General features: G+C 38.1%; 1 protein-coding gene across 1 annotated transcript; it reads left to right on the forward strand.

The window, feature by feature from the left end:
- The first annotated feature begins 6 nt into the window (after positions 1–6).
- On the forward strand, positions 7–916 carry LOC119345534. The gene is made up of 4 exons (XM_037615568.1): positions 7–117; positions 225–325; positions 424–601; positions 697–916. Exons 1-4 carry the CDS (start codon positions 61–63, stop codon positions 751–753), a joined length of 393 nt encoding a protein of 130 aa, XP_037471465.1. The 5' UTR covers positions 7–60; the 3' UTR covers positions 754–916.
- Positions 917–1018: the final 102 nt, after the last annotated feature.

Genomic DNA, 1018 nt, shown 5'->3' on the forward strand with positions numbered 1-1018 from the left:
TGCCATTGTAAGCACTGGTTTTTATTTGTTGTCGACCTGCAAAACCGTCAATTTGTATTTATGGATTCCTTGTTCCATAAGAAGTCTCGTTATCAAGTTGTGGTCAGCGAGATGCTTGTAAGTAATTCTATTTGCAAATCTTCCTCTTTGTTTCTTCACTTAGTTTCTTTAGTATGTTCACCTTCAATGTTTAGTCATGTGAATGCTGATGTTTTGTAATTTAGGTTGGTAATTTCCAACATTTGTGGAAGGAGATAGTTGATCCAGAGTATATCTTCGATAATTTCAGAATTGTCTATCCTGATATGCCAAGACAAGGAAACGGGTAAGGCTAACTACAAGCAGGTGTTTCTTGATGTTCATTGCCAGACATTTGTGAAATATATTTTCTTGTATTGATGTTTCTGCTTTCTTTGATTTTAGGAATGATTGCGGTGTCTTTGTGATGAAATGTATGGAAATCTGGACTCCTAGAGTTGTTCTTCATGATTATTTCTCAAGAGTCAACATTCCAAATATACGGATACAATATGCGAATCAGCTGTTCTTCAGTTCTAAGAATACCGCTGATAAGTCTCTGGTAACACATTTCCTTCGAGAGGTAATCCTCTTGTTCTTCTTTTGGCCACTTCGGTTGTTCCTGCTAAGTATGTCTGGCTGATGTTTACTGATGCTCTGTTCTGTCCTTTTCTGCAGGGCAAATTTCATCGTGTCAGAAAGAGTGTAACTTCAGAGTCCAACGCGTATCGGTAACCAGGACAGAGGAGAAATAGATATTGTTTCATAGACGAATGTGTCTCAGTAAACAGGACATAGGAGAAATAGATACTGTACTAGGACCATGCCCGCTTGTTGCCGCAGAAAATTGTGATTACGTTTTCATTGATGGTTTTAGCCAAATTAGTTGTATGTCATCTATTGTTATGGTGCAGTAAACATTGGCGAGAAACAAAGAATGACATGCACCTAGATCGAAGATTGAAGACAACAAAGTAGTGCAGCAAAGTACATTCCCGAG

This window comes from Triticum dicoccoides, unplaced genomic scaffold (assembly GCF_002162155.2).
Source record: "Triticum dicoccoides isolate Atlit2015 ecotype Zavitan unplaced genomic scaffold, WEW_v2.0 scaffold248242, whole genome shotgun sequence".
Lineage (NCBI taxonomy): Eukaryota > Viridiplantae > Streptophyta > Magnoliopsida > Poales > Poaceae > Triticum > Triticum dicoccoides.

What these genes read in the sequence shown, in the direction of transcription:
- LOC119345534 (XM_037615568.1), top strand. Translation starts at nt 61, where the DNA reads ATGGATTCCTTGTTCCATAAGAAGTCTCGTTATCAAGTTGTGGTCAGC. An exon ending in TTGTGGTCAGCGAGATGCTT is followed by an intron (nt 118 to 224) that starts GTAAGTAATTCT and finishes TTTGTAATTTAG; the next exon opens with GTTGGTAATTTCCAACATTT. An exon ending in ATGCCAAGACAAGGAAACGG is followed by an intron (nt 326 to 423) that starts GTAAGGCTAACT and finishes CTTTGATTTTAG; the next exon opens with GAATGATTGCGGTGTCTTTG.